This window comes from Bombina bombina, chromosome 5 (genome assembly GCF_027579735.1).
Source record: "Bombina bombina isolate aBomBom1 chromosome 5, aBomBom1.pri, whole genome shotgun sequence".
In the NCBI taxonomy this organism is placed as follows: Eukaryota; Metazoa; Chordata; class Amphibia; order Anura; family Bombinatoridae; genus Bombina; species Bombina bombina.
This window is the reverse complement of record NC_069503.1, coordinates 772,115,226-772,132,663: the sequence shown is the minus strand read 5'-3', so window position 1 is coordinate 772,132,663 and position 17,438 is coordinate 772,115,226. Positions and strand designations below refer to the sequence as shown.

At 36.7% G+C, this 17,438-nt stretch overlaps 1 protein-coding gene across 1 annotated transcript in view; it reads left to right on the top strand.

Moving 5' to 3' along the window:
* ZNF407 (zinc finger protein 407) overlaps positions 1-17,023 on the top strand; it is a 1,276,568-nt gene extending 1,259,545 nt beyond the window's left edge. The window contains 1 exon segment of the mRNA XM_053714859.1: positions 14,423-17,023. Coding sequence (XP_053570834.1) covers positions 14,423-15,747 — 1,325 coding nt within the window. The 3' untranslated portion in view covers positions 15,748-17,023.
* Positions 17,024-17,438: the final 415 nt, after the last annotated feature.

The window sequence follows — 17,438 nt, the reverse complement described above, 5'->3', positions numbered from 1 at the left end:
ACTATTTGTGAGATAGTTTCACATCGATGCACATGCGTACAAGTTACATTGGCCTAAGTTACGAGTGGAGGGCAAATCTTTGCACCCGGGCCATAAGGGGTTTATTGCAAGGGTTTGCACTAATCGTGCTTGCCGCTCATATTTTGAGTTGAAAGTAAACGCGATCGCGTTAGCGCATTCGCGATTTACGCTAGAATGATTGTCGCAATTTCAAAGCTCTGGTTATCGGTTTCGTTAAACATAAAAGTTGCACAAAACACATCAAAAATACATTACAAAATATAGTTACACTCATAATAACACCATCTAATAAAAATTATTTAAAAAAATGTTGCAAATGTTTATAACAAAAGTTATAAAGGCTCAGAGATAGGAGGTCTTAGGTGTTAGAAAAAAAAAGGCAGGCAAAGGGCTTTAACATAGACATACATACACGCCTAAAGTTGTATATACAGTATATATATATATATATATATATATATATATATATATATATATATATATATATATATATATATATATATGTGTGTGTATATGTATTTATATATATATATATTTATTGTGTAATTTGCGCTCCACTCGCATTCTGGACCATTATGTATAAATTTACACACACATAAAAGATTTCTGTGCCAGTGATTTATTTGGTCATTACAGCTTATTTAATGCTTTAAGGCTTAGCCACACATAGGTCTCTGGCCATGTTACCATTTGGCAAATTAAAATGCATATTACGTTAAGAAAAGTCTATGTAAAATCTGTTTATGAACAATTAATGCTCTGCAGTCTTTTGTGCTAATGTAGGTTTATTCTTTTTTTTACCCTTTTGCTCTTTTCTTTTTCACCAGCTTCAGAATGAGAAACACAAATTGCCAGTGGAAAACTGTGATACCACAGTATATATCTCTGCATTGCAGCTCTGCCAAAAATTAATTCAACTGCAACGTGCCAGATCAATTGCATAATATTACCCAAAAACTGTTAAATGCTTCAAAACTGTTCATTTTCCTCTACGTTTTCCCAAGGCAGCCACTCACAGCCGCCCACTGGCCAGACAGATAGAAATGAAACAAATGGTTTAGAACATCTGTTTTGATTTCTGAAACTGGTAAAAGTATCAGACATTGCATGCAGTTTACAGCACATCAGACACCATGTTGGTTTTCAGCACCTTGAGAAAATGTCAACTGTTTCCCACAAACTGATTTAATACATTATTATTATTTTACTCGTACCAAAAACATTAGCATCAGATATTATTTTTCCATGTGTTACATATAATGTTTTTTGTCATGATATTATATCCTTTTGGCTATAAATTTGCTGTTAAAATAATTTTTAATACACAAATTGAAAGACATTCAATTTAAGTATGTTGTTGTTTATTTTCTTACATTAATCATGCAATCAAGTTATCTTGTATATTGTTATCAGAATATGATAGACAAATACAGAATCTATAGTGAACGCATGGTAACTTTTCACAGTATGGATACATATTTTAGTCCAACAATTTAATAAGTGTTGCCAGTGTATGATGCAAATGTACAGTCCAAATTAAACTTTCATGATTCAGATAGGGCATGCCATTTTAAACAACTTTCCAAATTACTTTTATCATCAAATGTGCTTTGTTCTTTTGGTATTCTTATCTGAAAGCTAAACCTAGAGAGGCTCATATGTTAATTTCTAAGCCCTTGAAGGCCGCCTCTTGCCTGAATGCATTTTGACAGGTTTTCACAGCTAGAGGATGTTAGTTCATGTGTGCCATATAGATAACATTGTGCTCATTCCTGTGTAGTTATTTACGAGTCAGCACTAATTGACTGAAATGCAAGTCTGTAAAAAAAATGTGAGATAAGGAGGCAGTCTGCAGAAGCTTAGATACACAAGGTATTCACAGAGGTAAAAAGTATATTAATATAACAGTGTTGGTTATGCAAAACTGAGGAATGGTAAATAAAGGTATTATCTATCTTTTTAAACAATTTCATTTTTGGTCTTTACTTTACCTTTAAGTTATATGAAATTTGAGTTTGAAAGGCAGACTAGTGTGTAGTATAAATATATCTGCAAAAGTTGTATTTTTTTTTTTAAAGAAGTTGTGGCTGTGATAACATTTACTGTGCAGATAATCTGCCAAGCGTACAATGGTAGGCTGCCTGCATGCGAATTGCTGACCAGCACAGGCTGTTAGAGTCGGTGATGACTGGCACTAGGAGCATGCACAAGAGGTTCATCTGTGTGCATGTGACCTACTATTATGTGCTGTGTACTATACTTATACTACTATAAGCCAGTAATTTGCACATCATCAGTAATACATTTTGAAAGCAATTTTCCAATAGCTGTATATTGAAAAATGCTTCTATTCAAAATGAATTTAACTACTGAGCCATTTAGATTTTGCTTGTCCCTTTTGGGTAGTCATAAGAATACAAATATGTAATAAAATATGATATTTATTTCATTATATACCTATGTATTGGTAAAATTCTGGTGTTAGAATATAATGCTCAGTGAACAATAAGTATTCATACACCATGGGCCAGATTACAAGTGGAGCAATATTTAAGCTTCCGCTTGAACTTAAGCTGCACTAGAAGTAAACTCTTTGCGCTCGTTGGTTTGCGCTCGTATTACAAGTTGAAAGTAAAAAGTAATCCTTTGCATGCTTAACCGATGCGCACAAAAAGCCATATCACGCACGCAATAACCTACTCCCTCATAGAAGCCAATGGAGAAAAAAAAAGTGTAAAAAAACCAAAACACCCCACTCTCGCACTAACCCGAATGCCAATTGTCCAGAACACTAAGCCGACATAAATACATATTTTTACTTATATCTGATGTTATTTTGGTACAATATATATCGATACCTACAGTGTATATGTGTGTGTGTATATATATATATATATGAAAATTCATAGAACATATTTTGCTTTGTGCAGAACATTGGAATTTAAAATATTTGCTGTAAATGTGCAGTTTGACACTATTAAAAATGAATATGGAATAAATATACTTTTACATGTTTTCATCGACTTAACTGAAAAAGGCCCTAATGCACTTATATATACAGTATGTCTGTATATTATCTAACAACTGAGATATCGTATCTGCGCCCTACTAATTTTTTATGCAATATTTTTTTAAATAATCTTTCAAGTGTAACTTTACTTTGTAATCTATTTTTGATGTGTTTTGTGACACTTATAGTTAACCAGAGCTCTGAGGTTGCAGTAATCATTCTAGAGTAAATTGCGATTGCGCTCATGCGTTCACATTTACTTTCAACTTGTAATACCAGCGCAATTTAGCTTGCATGCAAACGAACATGAAACCGACAGTGCTCGTGTACAAAGGCTTGCTCTCCACTTGTAATCTGGCCTTATGTAGGTTTTGAAGAATATGGAATTTGGGATTTCATTTAAAGGGCCATTGTACATTAGATTTTTCTTTGCATAAATGTTTTGTAGATGATCCATTTATATAGCCCATCTGGTTGTGTTTTTATAAAAATGTATACTTTTGCTTATTTTTTAAGAACATTGTGCTGATTTTCAGACTCCTAACCAAGCCCCACAGTGTCAGATGTATACATGTGTTTACAGACACCTGCAGACTCCTGTTTATGTTATCTGTCTTTTCATATACAGGGAGGGGGGGAGGGTCTGCTCTTTTTGTTTATCCAGCCCCTTTCAGTGGGTGTCCCAGTCAACCCCATCAACAGGGCTAAACTTGGATCTTCTAAGTCGTTTTTTAAAAGGTTTTATACTGTTTTTTAGATCAGCATCTGTGCATATTCTTCTTTATAGTAGTATCTATTACATGCAGTTATATGAAAATTGGTGTATACTGTTCCTTTAACATATATCTGCAAAGTCTACGTGTGTAGAAATAGCTGGTAGTATATCATCAAGGTGTAGCTGTTGTAACCGTTATTTCTTCCTAAGATATGGTGAGTCCACGGGTTCATCATTTACTGTTGAGAATACCACTCCTGGCCAGCAGGAGGAGGCAAAGAGCACCACAGCCAAGCTGTTAAGTATCACTCCCCTACCCACAACCCCCAGTCATTCTCTTTGCCTTGGGGCATGGAGGAAGTAAAGTTTTGGTGTCTGAAGAAAATTGGATTATTTCACTTCAATCAAGATTTTATTATTTTAGAAATCCAGAGTAGGTTTACTCTGAACTCCCTTTTACAAGGATTGGGTCTAGCTGTACTCCACGTTAGTCTCTTCAGTAGGGCAGAGGTGGCTTTAAAGCAGTTAGGAACTTGTAAGGTGGGCCTTGCTGCGTTTTCCTAACACTTTGCTGCCCTTGGTATAGAAAAGCAGAGTAAGTTTACTCTGACCTTTCTGTTTTCTACAGGTCTCTGTGAGGAGTTGCGTCCTCTCATACCAAGTAGGCTGTACTACCGAACGGCTAGATGCAGGTTAGTGTGTTGGTCTTCTATGTATTGGGGACTTGCACTTATGGGTATTAATAATATCTGCAACTATATCTGGGACATTATATCTTTTAGTGGGATATTTTGTGCAGGATGCAGGCACTGTGTGACAGGAGACAGGGTTAATACTTTGAATAGTATTTCCTGATTTGGGACTTATATTTGATAGTCGTACTCTCATTGAGTCCTGCTGCTGACTTACTGTTGAAACAAGGCGTTTGAGGGGTTAATTTTTCCTCTAGCTATTGATTCCTCTTTTGTTGTTAGTCATGTGAGCATGAATTTTCAATGGGGCTATGGCTTTTATGTCCAGGAAACACTAATAGCATACACAGTAATGTTTATTTAAAGGGACAGTATACACTCATTTTCATATAACTGCATGTAATAGACACTACTATAAAGAATAAGATGCACAGTTACTGATATAAAAATCCAGTATAAAATGGTTTAAAAACTTACTTAGAAGCTTTCAGTTTAGCTCTGTTGAAAAGGCAGTTGGAAAGCCCACTGCAAGTGGGAAATAAGACCCTCCCCCCCCTCCCTCTTCTTTTGCATATGAAAAGACCCTTTACACAAACAGGAGCAAGCTGGAGAAGGTAGCTGACGGTGTTCAAATAAAACTTTGGGGCTTGGTTAGGAGTCAGAAAATCAGAGCAATGTTCTTTAAAAATAAGCAAAATTATATATTTAAAAAAAAAAAAAACTTTATGGGCTTTATAAATAGATCATCTACAAAACATTTATGCAAAGAAAAAATGAGTGTATAATGGCCCTTTAAAAGATTAAATCCTTGGGAGCGCTTTAACTGCTTTGTTATGGGGCTGTGTTTTATGTGTCGCCTTCTCCGTTTTCCTGCATTCCTAGCGGAGCGGCACATTAGTGTTATTTTTGTCTCATGGCACGCATATCGTTACATAGAGGTCAGGAAGGAACTGGGTTATAAAAATTGTTCCAGAATTGAAGACTTTGCTGGCTGGTTAGGAATGAAGAGCAATGTTAAAAACCCTTTTGTGGTTCATTCTCTTCATGATGCCATGTCTCTGCTCCCTCCTCCTCTTCGTTGAGGGGAAGCGGCACCATTTTACTTTTTACTTTTCACATTTTCATTTTCGTTGACTCTGGTCATGTGACCCCACCTTTCTCTACTCCGGCAGAGATCAGAGCAGCGTTCGGCTCAGCCTGTATTCAAAGTCTGGTTGAGAAGTGGTTGATGTTTAAGAGTCTTTGAAACGTTCATGTTTCATTCAGAGGAAATGTTTCAGACTGAGATGTGTGAACGTATTATTTACCCAGGCTTCTCCTAATAAATAATAATCAACTATATATGTTTGTTTGTTTTTTCCTGTGTATGTTATAGGAGTATGTTATAGAATAGTATTCTATAGAGTTAGTTCCATTGTAAGTAGTGGTAGACATTATGGATGGGGGAGTTCATTCCAGGCTAGTAGCGTGGGTTCCCTTAGATAAGTGACAGTTTTTTTGTTTTGTTTTTTGCTTTAAACATTTCATTTGCATATTTAATTTCCTTGGCAGAAATCTTTTGGAAAGAATTCTGTTTGGGGGTTAGCAGTTTTATTTTACATTATGCAATTATGTGTTTTCTTCTCGCTAGTTCTCTGGGGATAGAGACAGAGGGTTACCGCTAAACCCAATGTCTCCCAGGATGATGCTGTTTAGGCAATGCCACAGTTTTCTCCTTAAACGTCCCAAGCCTCTATGGCATCACATGCAGTGTCCTGCGGTTCCTACAATCTCCTGGAGGAGTTATTTGCCTGCAGAATTTCTGTCCAGATATCTTCTGTGGTATTTTCTGTTTTTTCCTATACTAAAGGGAAATCGCAATAGGAACATTAGAGATTCAGATAGTAAGGTTTCTGTTCCGACTTCTGCTACTCACGTTGCCCTTTTTCACAGGTTTGCTGAGGAGGATACATCAGCTTTTTAAGGGTGAAACCTAAGATTTGGACAGTATAATGCCTTCATCTGATGTTGAAGTAGTAACCTTCAGATTAATGCCTATGACCTTGTGTATGGTTAAAGGAGGTTTTGGCTACTTTGGATGACCCCGATATCTTGTTGCTGTCAACCCTAAGATATCTAGAAAATGTAATTTTGCTAGGATTCTACTTTGGTCCAGGCCGTGCAAGGGGATTCCTTTCTTTTCATAGGAATGGAAGAAGTCAGGGATTTATTTTTTCACTGTCTTCTGTTATTGTTAAGATGCATTCCTGTCGGTTCCCTTTAAATATCGTGGCGCACGGTGCCTATAGTAGAAGGAGATTTCTACTCTGGATAAGAGACTTTGATCCCTATAGAGGATAGCTGTTCCTTTAAGGATCAATAGACAAGCTGGAAGCGTATATGACCGTTTATATGACTACTGGGTCAAGTGCTGCATCTCTTAGGTGCTACGCATTGTCTGATAGCTATTTGGTAGAGATTTCTTTGGATGAGATCCAAAACAGAATTAAGGCTCTCAAGTTAGCTAATTATTTCCTCTGTTGCTTCCATGCAAGTCATTTGGGTGGGAGACAAGATGCCTGGATTCCTTGTACTATCGTTGTGGCTTTTTCTTGGTTAGATTTTTCTCCAAGGCACAGCTTTTGGCGCTCCTTACAATGATAAGACCTTGTTTGGTCCTGGTCTGACAAAAATGTTTCTGACATTTCGGGGTGGAAAAGGGTCTTTTCTTCGCCTAGCTATAAACATAGACCTTAAGGATGTCAGAGTAGAGTCCTGCTGCTGAGTTTAAATCAGCATTGAGGACTTGCCCCTGATCCGGTATTGAATAAGTGGGGGGCTGAATCTTTTTGTTTTTCTTTAAGCATGGTTACGATATGTCCCAGTTAGGCTGTGGTCATAGTATCTTGGAGTTCCTTATACCTTCCTTCCTGAGGCAGGTTTCAGCTCTCATGCTTATCTGCAGGCCAGATTAGAGAGAGGCAATTTATTTTGCGTTTAGACTTTTTAGTCTTATAGTCTCTGCAAGTTTCTCCGGGTACCATCCTCTGACATGGAAATTAGTTGTTTCCTTTTGTTCCCTTGGTTCAGCAGGGTCAGTTCTTACTGACCATTGACCTAATGGATGCGTATCTTCATGTTTTTTAGCTTTGCTTTCTGAAAGTCTCTTTCAATTGGTGGTAAGCGATCTAAGTCTCCAGTCTTTTCGGAGGCATAGTTTCAGATCCCGCCATTGCCAGAATTATGAATTCTGGACGACAATTGATTCAGGCACCATATATTTTTAAGACAATTACTCATTCAGAGTTTTTGTTGTCTTGACTTGTTTCCTCGTATAGGAAGTGAATTCCCTTGTTTCAGCTACAGGGAGTCATTTTTTAGGGATCATACTCCCTATCTATGATAATCTTCTTGACAGAGATTGAAAAATCTAGATTCTCTCCTTTTGCCTTTCTCTGAGTTTAGGGCTTGGCCCCTAGTGGCTCAACGGTTGGAGGTAATTGGTCTATGGCTGTCTCCATGGACATTTTCCCCTTGTTTGCTTCCATTTGAGAGCTCTGCAGTTTTGCATGCTCAGCCTATGGAAAGGGGACCTTTTAGATTTGTCTTGGATGATAGATCTAGATCAGTCGTCAAGAAACTCTCTTCTGTGGTGGTGTTCTCAGGAACATCTGTTTTAGGGCACATGCTCCCGGAGACCTTTTCTAAGCGATTGTGTCCACGAAAGCTGCAGTGTAGTCTGGGACTCGTTCTGGCGTGAGGATTATGGACTTGAGAGGAGTCTGCTCTTTTCATCAATAATTTGGAGTTGAGAGCAATTTTCAACAACCTCCAGGGAGGAGCGTGGAGTTCCTTTACCATGAAGGAGGTGGCTCGTGTTATCCAGTGGGCAAAAGTTCACAATTGCTGTCTGTCTGCCATCCACGTTCCAGGAGTGGACCAACAGGAAACTGAGAAGCAGATTTCCTAAGCAGACAGACCTTTCATCCCGGCTAGTTGGAACTCCATCCGAAGGTGTTTTCCAGCTTAACCCTCAATGGGGCGTGCGGAGTTGGATCTGATGGCGTTTTGGCAATTACCTAGCCGTCAAGGTATGGTTCGAGGTCAAGAGGTCCACAGGTCACTCTAAAAGATGCTCTGGTGGTTCCTTGGGAGTTCTAGCTAGCATACATGTTTTCCTCTGTTTGCTCTGCTTCCACGATTCATTGCTCGTATCAAACTGGAGAGATCATGAGCGATTCTATGGTCCCTGCGTGACTTCGCAGGATCTGGTATGCAGACCTAGTGGAGTTGTTTTCTTTCTCACCGTGGAAACTGCTTCTAAGGAAGGACCTTTGGATCTGGGTCTTTTCCTTCTTTCACATCTCATTCTCGGAAGCTGACTGTTTGGAGATTAAACGCTTAGTTCTGTCTAAGCGTGGTGTTTCTGAGCCGGTCTTTGAGACCATAATTCAGGCTTGCAAGCCTGTTACTAGAAGGATTTCCATAATATATTACATAAATATCTTCTTGGTGTGAATCAGTGGGCTACTCTTGGAATAGGGGCAGGATTTTTAGGATTTTGTCCTTTCTCCAGGAAGGTCTGGAGAAGGATTTCTCAGTCAGTACCCTGATGGGTCAGATTTCTGCATTATATATTTTGCTACCTAAGCATCTGGCGGACGTGCCAGATGTTCAATCTTTTGTCAGGCCTTGGTCAGAATCAGGCCTGTGTTTCAGTTTGTTGCAGCAGGCTCCATTTGAAACTTTGCATTCCATAGATATTGCTATCTCTTCTTCTAGGAGAGTCTCGGAACTCTCAGCCTTGCAGTGTGATTTGCCTTATCTTATTCTTTTTTTGCCGGTAAGGCGGTTCTTTGTGTTAGGTTAGGTTTCCTTCCTAACGTTGTTTCAAATAGAAACATTTATCAGGACATTTTTGTTCCTTTTCTATGCCCTAATCTTTTTGCACAACTTGGATGTTGTGCAGGTTTTTGTTTTTTGTTTTTTTAATTCTATTTGCAGGCGACTTAGGATTTTCATCCCTCTTCTGGCCTGTTTATTGGTTTCTGTGGGAAACGTAGAGGTCAGAAAGTTTCTGCTACTTCTCTCCGGTTGAGAATCATTATTCGTTTTGCTTATGAGACTGCTGAACAGCAGCCTACTGAAAGAATTACGGCTCATTCCGCAAGAGCTTTTTCCTCTTTTTAGGTTTTCAAAATGAAGCTTCTGTGTAGCAAGGTTGCGGGGCTGCAACTTGGTCTTCGGTTCATACCTTTTCCAAATTTCCCTTTTTTTTTTTGTCTCAGCTGAGGTTTCTTTTGGGAGTGAGGTTCTTCAAGCGGTGGTTCCTTCTGTTTAGGTCTGCCTGTTTTGTCCCTCCCTATTCATCTGTGTCCTCTAGCTTGGGGATTGGTTCCCAACAGTAAATGATGAAGCCGTGGACTCACCAAATCTTAGGAAGAAAACAAAATGTATGCTTACCTGATAAATTTATTTCTTCTGGATATGGTGAGTCCACGGCCCCGCCCTTTTTCAAGACAGATATATTGTCTAAACCTCAGGCACCTCTACACCTTGTGTTATTCCTTTTTTCTCCATTTCCCTTCTGTCGAATGACTGGGGGTTGTGGGTAGGGGAGTGATACTTAACAGCTTGGCTGTGTTGCTCTTTGCCTCCTCCTGCTGGCCAGGAGTGATATTCCCAACAGTAAATGAAGAAGCCATGGACTCACTATATCAGGTAAGCATACATTTTGTTTTTTAATGTCTTCATAATGGAATTATATAAATATATATATATATATATATATATATATATATATACTTACAGTATCAACTTTAAATAATTTTAATTATAGATTATTTGATAAGTAAAATAGTCTTTAAACTTTGCTACTGTTGCCTGTACTGATGTTGAAGATTTTGATGTATAAAAGAAGTTACACAGAAATGTGACTTACTGAACTCCATTTATCATTTGACGTGTGGACAAGGGTCCCACTTGTGTTTGTGGGGAGCAGGCAGCTGCCTGCATTTATAATTGCACAAGTAAGCTCTTGTGCAGTGCTGTTCTCTTCTCTTGCACAAAAGCAGGGCTTGTCAGTTGCCCCAAATTAATGAATTCTTATGACTTCTACAAAAGCATGAGATATAAAAAAAAATATTTCCATTATACTTACATTATCAAAACGTGCACATTGTTTTTATATTCACAATTTCTGAAGCTGCAGCTCCTATTAAACATGTGCAAAAATAAAAATCATATATGTACAGTACAAGTAGCCCTCAGTTTACGCCAGGGTTAGGTTCCAGAAGGAATGGTTGTAAATGGAAACCGTTGTAAATTGAAACCCAGTTTATAATGTAAGTCAATGTGAAGTGAAGGAGTTAGGTTCCAGGACCCTCTCAAAATTGACATAAGTAACACCTAATACATTATTTTTAAAGCTTTGAAATGAAGACTTTAAATGCTAAACATAATTCAACTAAGTTAAATGAACAAAAACATTTGCTAAACTGCATTATAAACATTATAAAATAATCACACAACACAGACTTTACTTGCATTTTTCTGCAAACAGTTCTTTCTATGCATTCCAATCTGTACTGATTTATAGACAGGAAGATCTTGTTCCTATGAAAGCTGCTCGATAGCTCATGTCTAACTAGACTTATTAATTCCAGCCTGTTTCTGTGCTTGGCTTTGCATATCTTTGCTGCACCACAAGCGGACAGCTCCACCTACTGGCTATTTTAATCAATGCAATGCTTCTCAATGCTTTTCAATAGCAGTCATATGACTGAAAAAAAAGGTTTTTATTCTGAAACGGCGCAAATTGAACCGGCTTAAATCGAGGGCATTGTGTGATTGGCTAATGGCTGTCACGTAATACAGGGAGAGGGAAATTTTAGTAACTTCTTCTGCTCATTTGAAATGTAAAGTAAGTGATATAGTATTGTTTTTTTTTTTTTTTTTTAATTCCTTTTGTTTAGAGATAGACATGTCAAACAAAAACGTCATAAAAACCAGTACAGAAAAACTGTGATGCGCATATCACTTGCGAAAGGGTGCTAGTAGCTCTACATCTATCTTTTGTTTGTGATATAAACGATCAATAAAGAACAGAATGTAAAAAAATCAACATAGAGGAACATAGGTATAAATTTAGAGCACTCATTGCCAAATGGGAGAATACAAATTGTGCAAATACGATGACTCCCCTAAGAAAGATTGAAATGAAGTATCTCATTTACTAATATTACAAGCTCACAGTTGCACATTGCACCTATTATATTTTTGTTTTTCGGTTAAACAGGGATTAAGGGGTAAATTTAATAAATGCTGGGCGGACTTGATTCGATGTATCGAATCATGTCCGCCCGACATCGCTAAATGACGGCAGCATATGCTGTCGGCATTTAACATTGCACAAGTATTTCTTGTGAAATGCTTGTGCAATGCCGCCCCCTGCACATTCGCGGCCAATCCGCTAGGAAGGGGTATCAATCATTCTGATCGGATCGGGATGATTGCAGTCGGCCACCTAAAAGTTGGCAGAAAAGTTAAGGAGCAGCGGTCTTACGACTTCTTAACTTCAGTTTCCGGCGAGTCGGGCGGAGACAGCAGCATCCACTGCTTGTTAAATCCGGCCCAAAGTATTGAACTTTCATGTCGTAACTCCATTCCTCATAATTACAGGAGATACATAACCAGTATAGCCAGTAATATGTACATGAAAAATAATTAACTCAAGATCAGATGAGCAAAAGATGTCAGCAGAGGCTGATTGAAAAATTAACATCCTATGACCCTCAACAAAGTACAATAACATTGAAAAAACAAACACAATAGTAACATGGCTTTAACGAACTAAAGAAAAGAAAAAAGTCCCCTAATATATGTAATGTTGTATAACTTCGAGACTACCTTCTATTGGCGGGGTGAGTACTTATACTAAGGGTGAGTGCAGATACGTCTGCCGAGCACTTAATTAGTTTTCAGTAATAAGTCAATAGTATGAGGTTGCAAATGTAGTAACTTCAAAGTCAGGGGCATTTAGCAATGAATCTGCTCCTATTAAATTCAGGTTTTGAAATCGTACTAAGATCATACCATGTGTGTAACTGGTGACCTCTTTTGTCCCCTTTGCTTTTGATCTTAAAGGGACATTTGAAAAAGTATTTTGTAGCAGTGCATAAATAATACCAACCAGGAACCCATAGTATTGTCTTTTTATTGTGTATTAGTCAGTCATTCAGTTCTACGGTATTTAGTGGTCCTTTAACTTGACAAATCCCAGAGACATTACCACTAATGTAAAAGGCTTCATGTATATAATAAAATTTAGTACTATTTTATTGCTAATTGAGTGTTCATCTTTATATTTATATTGACATGGTTTCTGGTAACTATTGCAATTTTTCTGTTTGGTGTTTTAAATCTCGCTGAGAGTGCTATAGTTAGTGTACGCAGTCTATAATACCATAGAAACAAAATGATTAAGCTAATAAACATACGTATCTTTAAAATGGCAATTCTTAAAAATGTACCTATAATTCTCTCAAGTCCTTTGATGTGTTAAAAACATGCTACTTAAAAAAAAACATGTGCATGCACTATTGTGCTCTGTGCTGTTTACTATGAGGTGCCCGGGGACTCATTATAAAGTGCTTCACTCCTAGAGCTGGGTCACAGCTGAAGCATGTGTGAGTAGTATTCCCTGTTGGATGTGGATGGATATTTAAAGACATACTTCACCATTGCAAACACTTGTTTTTTGAGGTGGCTTTTTTTTTTTTTTTTTTTTTTTTTGAAGCATCAAAGACTTAAAGGGACAGTCTACACCAGAATTGTTATTGTTTTAAAAGATAGATAATCCTTTTATTAACCATTCCCTAGTTTTGAATAACCAACACAGTTTTATTAATACACTTTTTACCTCTATGATTACCTTGTATCTAAGCCTCTGCAGACTGTCCCCTTATTTCAGTTCTTTTGACACACTTGCATTTTAGCCAATCAGTGCTGACTCCTAGGTAACTCCACATGCGTGAGCACAGTGTTATCTATATAGTACACATGAACTAACACCCTCTAGTGGTGAAATACTGTCAAAATGCATTCAGATAAGAGGTGGCCTTCAAGGTCTAAGAAATTAGCATATGAACCTCCTAAGTTTAGCTTTGAACTAAGAATACCAAGAGAACAAAGCAAAATTGGTGATAAAAGTAAATTGGTAAGTTGTTTAAAACTACATTCCCTATCTGTATCATGAATGTTTATTTTGGATTATACTGTCCCTTTAAGAGAATTGGAAGTCAATTTTGAAGAACTGTAATGTGAAAGATATCTTTGCTTGATTAGTTTAAGCACTTTATTTTGTATTACCATTTTATACTTTTTGTGTTTACTAATCACTGTAGGGGTATTTATTTGTTGTATAGTCTACCATACCATGCTTTTACCACACTCTAAGTAATTTGTGCCACTGAAGGGATTGAAAGTATGATAATGTTACTTATTCTTTGTTGTTGCACTTTTTAAAACTGATTTACTTGTTATGAATAAAACAGTTTTTTTTTTTTTCATGCATTTGGAGATGTGTACTTGTCTATTATTATCATCATTTATTTGTATAGAGCTGCCAAATTCCGTAGCGCTAACAGTACACTTATGGGGACTCTATAGCATGACACTTGTGCTATATACTGTATATGGCAAAGGATGACAGTGTGTCAAATTTCAATACCACCCAAAATCTTTGCTAGTATAGCTGAAGAATGAGGAGGGGCCAGAAATATCTCTTTTATTTCAAGGGGTGATCTGATGTGTTATGTTATGTGTACTATATCTATTTATTTGTCAGTCTATCTGTCTTTACACTGTCCGAGCTAGGCCATCTTTTCTATGTAGCAAAAAAAGCTGTAAACATAGTATAGAAAATGTGTTTAATAAATACATGTTTTAATTATGAGCATCTTGTCTTAATCCCATTATATAACCCTAATACATTTTATTTTGTAGGTATTGTTTCCAAATCATTCGAATGTCGTCTGAAGGGACAAGGTGCCAATTTTGTGGAGACAAATAGCCCTTTTACTGCAGCTACACCTGAGCCCTCTCCAATTAAGGAAAAGATTGTCCGAAGTAACAGAAAACATCCACATGCAAATGAACAAGTTCAGCAAGTCATTATTATTCAAGGATTTCCTACTGATTATGAAGGCGATTTTACAATTGATACTTCTGTTGAGGAGACAGCAGCAGCAACTCTCCAGACCTTGGCAATGGGTGGACAAGTAGCTCAAGTTGTCCATATTACTGAAGATGGCCAAGTTATAGCTACAGGTCAAGCTGCTCACATGGAGAGCATCATTCAAGAAGATATTCAACTGCCAGATGGAGCTACACAAGTTGTAGTAGTGGAAGGACCAGTGGAAGGAGGAGATGTTGCCGAGTCTGTTTCAATAGAAACAGTTACAGATTCCAGTGGAAATGTGGTGCAACAAGTCATGGCACAGAATATTTTAGATGCATCACAGACTATGCATGCGGCTGATTCTTCCTCTGCATTGGATGCACTACTTTGTGCTGTAACAGAGCTTGGAAATGTGGAAGATGTAAAAAATCAAAACAGTAGAATAGAAAACCCAATGGAAGAGTCATCTATTAGGATAAGTCATCAGGAATGTAGTGATCACAACACACAGGAGATACAGATGTTTCATGAGATCCAGGAAGATCAGCAAGACATTGAACCAATGGAAGTTGTTGGTCAAGTCATGCATTCTTCAAGGATTCTGACCTCAGAGGAATCAGCTCATGTGGCATTCAAAAAAATGGTTCATGGGGTTCTTCAGTTTGCTGTTTGCGATTCTGGTGCTGCTGACCAACTAATTAAAGGAGGAGTTACTCAAGTAATTGTAAATGATGAGGGTACTGTTCATATGGTCTCCAGTGAAGGATCTCGTATAATCATGCATAACGCAGAAGGGCATACATTTAGTATACCTGAACAACATATGGATATTGTTGAGTCAAATGGAGAGATTTCACAGATCATTGTCACTGAAGAGATAGCTCAAGCCATGGTTCAGAATGCTGATGGCAGCTTTCCAGAAGGTACAACGCATTATTTTGTGACAGAATTGCCTAATGGAGAAGTTCAAAAAGAAGGTGCCATTTATTCACACACAGTAATAGAAACAGATGGATCTGAAGATATTCTTCATGCTGAAACGACTTTGAATGCACAGATTGCTTCTGATGAGGAAACACAAGAGATAGCCAGCATGGTTGTCTATTCAGAGTGTAGCCCCCAAGACAATGCTGAGTCAAACCAAAAATAAATAAATAGTAAAAAAACAAAACGTCTAGAATCATAAAATAAGGCTATCTAATGCAAACTGGTGCACAGGAACCACATTTGCAGTTCTTATTGTGATTTTGTAAAAAATCTGTTTTGTTTACACTTTTATGTGAAAGGTCTTTTTAATCCATCCCTCACTTAACATATAGTTTTGTCTGAATTAAATATCAAAAACATATTCTCTTAATATAATTTATAATTAACAGCTCTACAAATGAACAGCAACTTAACTATATAAAGGCAAAGTGAGGCAGCACTTTGTCAAAGTTATCTTACAGCCAAAGCGTGTTTCTAAATAGCAAATTGTCTTAAATGAGCTCATACCATTGGGGCCTTCTGTATGGCAGCCAAAAGGAAGTGTTGTTACTTGAATTCAAATATATTCAAATTACCTTTGTGCTTAAAATTATTTTTAACAAAACACAAGAAAATATCAGTATACATATACGCTTAAGTCAGCTTTTACTTGCTTAATAATCTTTTATTATTTAGTCTGCTGAAAAGTGTGATATGGAAAAATAAAGCCAGTCATACCAAGCTTTGCAATAGTTTGGATAATATAACATTGGTTGAAATTATTATATACATGTTTTGTGATATTAAAAAGGGAAATCCTTCATGTATTATTTTGATTTACTTTTTGAAAACCTGTCGAATATAATTCATTTCTTGTAGACTTATGGTTTATAAGCATCAAACATATCTTAAATATAAAACAGACTTTTTCAATCCTTTGCTCACAATCACAATAATTGTAATAAACATCTACATTTACAGTTTTTTTATTTATTAAATTGGAAGACATGCTGAAGTTTAAGGCAATGGAAACAATATTTGTAATCTATGGACAATTTCTTAAAATAACGGCTATATTCTGCCTTATTATATATATTAAGTTAGCAATCGTCCACAAGATGTAAGGGTATAGATCTCACAAGATGTTGGTGAAATTAACATTTTAAGAGTTTGCTGTGTATGACCCAGTTACATAATATACCTATTACACTGAAGAAGGGAGTTTTACATTTCTTCTGCTATTGAAGTAAATCGTGCTGGCTTAATTTATTTTTGAGAGAGTCTTCCTTGACCCCAAATATGAAACTACTACATCTCCGACTACTGGGTTTCAATTTGCCTCTAAGTTTTGTTTTTCTATAGCTTTGTGCTACCATGTTTAAATCTGTGATGTTTTTGTTTTGGGTTTTTTTGTGTGTGTTTTTTCTTTTCTTTTTCAAATAAACAAAATCTAGTTACTAGTGGATGTTATTTTGAATTCTTTTTACAAAAATATTTGTACATAACCCCAAGAAAGAATATTGAGCATATTTTCTATAAACTGTAATGAAAGTGATTCTTAAATTAAATGTATTTTAATCACTATGAAAACCACATCATATTGAAAAGCATAGCAATATCAAAAATTTTTCATATGTCTCTGTAACAACCATTATGCAACTATGCAAAGGTCACGCAATTGCAAAAAAAATCCTTATTTTATAAAATAATAACAACATTGTTTAATTTATAAAAGTGGAGTGTAATAAGTTCACTGTACATAGATAAATAGATAGATAAATAGATAGATATGCATGTTTAGATAGAAAATATGATCTATTTTTTTTTCTCCAAATATTAGATTAATCAGATCCAACTGGAAATCATGTAGCACAC